Raw genomic sequence first — 2,511 nt, 5'->3', positions numbered from 1 at the left:
AGGGTTTGATTTTGAACTTTAAGCTTAGTAAACTGCTTTCTCTAAGAATTATAGTACCTTGCCATATCACCAATCATGATGCAAATACTTTTATTCTTTAGCATTGCATTATAAAACTGCTATTTCAATAACTAAGTTTTAAAATTTATAATTATTTTAATGAATTGATCCTTTTGCCTATTATATTTCATTTATTTTTAATGAAATGATAGCCATGGTCTTCATTTTTAATAAGCTGTCAAGATTCTCTTCTCAATTTACTTTTACCTTTGTATCATCTTGTTTGCCCAATTAAAAACCCAGTCTCATTTGTAAAATATCTGTTTTGTTGTTGTTGTGTTTGTTTTTTTGTTTCCTTAAATATCTTAAGAAACCTTTCCATATTGTAAAAATATAACATCAATGATATCTTCTCTTCTTCTTTTCAAGTGTTAACAAATAGAAATTAAATTGCTTACCATGATACCACCACTTCGTTTTCTTTGGATTCTTGTTACATGTTCGAACATAAAAAGAATTATCAGGTGGACGTCTCTGAAATCAAAGAGTTTAAATAGATAAAGAAGATGTAAAAGTAGAAAAAAATAACATGGGAGGTATATTAATACGTTTTTTTAAAAGCTTAAGCAAATTTTTTACAGACAGCAAAGCAAACTATACATAAGCTGATATAAGAATAAATATAATATAATCTATGAAATGTACAGACTCTTGATACCTATTTTGTTCAAATATATGATTACGTGTGTGGTTGGGTTGCAGTGAGATCCTAGGGAATACTAGCAGCCAAGAGTGGTAGTATCAAGTGGTTAAAATAATTTTTTCATTTACCTTGTTCATTCCTAGAAATGATTTAATAACTACTTTTAGTGGAAAAAAATTAATTAAGGAAATGAAACAGAAAAACAGAACTAATGTATTTACCTGAGAAACTATAACTTATAAATCGCTGAAGGATTATTATGTTACTATGAGACTCTACTATGAAGCAAGGGATTCAGCTTCCAAATAATAAATGAGGAAAGGATGGGAAAATATACAAGTGTACCCCCAAAATACACCAAAATTTCCTCCCCCACAAAGCTATGTATTTATTTTTTACAAAACAACCTTATCACCTTCAAAGCACTTTCCATTACACTTAATACATTTGTCAAATCTGCGATTCCATTCTTGGAAACATTTTCAAACTCATCTATTTGAATGACTGACAGCACCTCCCTCTCTTTTTTTTCTTCACCTCTTCTACATGGTCAAATCTCTGTCCTCTCAGGTCCCTCTGCATTTGCAAAAACAAAAAGAATTCACACAGAGAGAGGTCAGGTGAGTAGGGTGCATGGGGAAAGAGAGGAATGCTGTTTTTTGCCAAAAACTAGCCCACTGAGATGGCTGCGTGAGCAGGTGCATTGTTGTGCTGGCAAAACCAGTCCCCTTCTGCCACAAATCAAGTCTTTTTTGTCACACACTGTTATGCAATCTTTTCAGAACCTTTAAATAGAAAGCTTGATTTAACAGTCTGACCTGGTGGAATGAACTCCAAATGCACTATTCCCCTCACATCAAAAAAACAAATAAGCATTGTCTTGATCTTTGGTTTCACTTGAGCTTTTTTTAGATGAGGTGATGATGGCATCTTCCCCTAGCGTGATTGATGTTTGGTTTGAGAGTCCTATGAATAGCACCATGTCTCTCCTCTCCAGTAATCACCTTAGGAAAAAAGTCTGTGTCTCTTTGGAGTTGTGTGATTTGAGGTGGTGGGCCAGCCCCGCCACCACTAATCACGGGTTCAATAAGCACAACTGTACGGTTGAGATATATAAATATTATATTAATGTCATTGAGAGCATGAGAGATAGAAGAGAGAGTCAAATAATGGAATCAGACATACTTCATGGTAGCATGTTCACCTCAGCCCCGCTTGGTGGTCCACGTGGAGAGAGGGGGAAGGGAAGGAGGGCAAAGGGAAAGGGAATAGAGGACTGAAGAGGAGGAGAGGGGGAGCTGAGGGAGCGAGTGAGATCTCTATTGCTAACCCAGGCCTATATATCTCTTGGGGGGTGTGCAAGCCCACTAATTACAGGTAAAGACATACGTCACAGGAAGGGGTTGCACTATAGATTATACAGCAATGAGAGGGGGTGGTCTAGAGACATACAGGCAATAGGAAGAGGAGGGATTGGGGGTATGTGTGTGACAAGATGGGTGGATCCTAGATTCAGGATGGCAGCTTAGTTTTGGATGTCCCAGATTGGGTTTGATCTGTTCTCTGGATCAACTGATAGACCATTATCAGTAGGGTGCGATCTCCACCTACAGGAACCAAATCAATGACTGCAGGCCTGTCCATTGTCCTTAACAGCAGGAAGCGGGGCCTACTCCCTGGTGACTGTCTTCAGGGAGGATGTCTGTAAGCATCTGACCTTCCCCCACAGAGCAGTACTTTCCAAGCACAGCATGTTTCTACTGGATGCTCTTTTTTCCTGGTCAGTCGGGACCCAAGGCACAAAGTTC

The 2,511-nt window shown here is 37.9% G+C and overlaps 1 protein-coding gene across 1 annotated transcript in view; it reads right to left on the bottom strand.

Annotated features, from left to right (window-relative positions):
- The window catches only part of UBE2W (ubiquitin conjugating enzyme E2 W), a 77,022-nt gene that overhangs the window by 12,885 nt on the left and 61,626 nt on the right, over positions 1-2,511 (bottom strand). The window contains exon 5 of the mRNA XM_004697514.3: positions 459-534. Coding sequence (XP_004697571.1) covers positions 459-534 — 76 coding nt within the window. The remainder of the gene's footprint in view (positions 1-458; positions 535-2,511) is intronic.

The sequence above is a fragment of the Echinops telfairi genome, unplaced genomic scaffold (assembly GCF_000313985.2).
Source record: "Echinops telfairi isolate 266 unplaced genomic scaffold, ASM31398v2 ScPeMD7_1;HRSCAF=3_0, whole genome shotgun sequence".
In the NCBI taxonomy this organism is placed as follows: Eukaryota; Metazoa; Chordata; class Mammalia; order Afrosoricida; family Tenrecidae; genus Echinops; species Echinops telfairi.
Note: the sequence above shows the minus strand (reverse complement) of the source record. Positions and strands in the feature narration are given on the sequence as shown.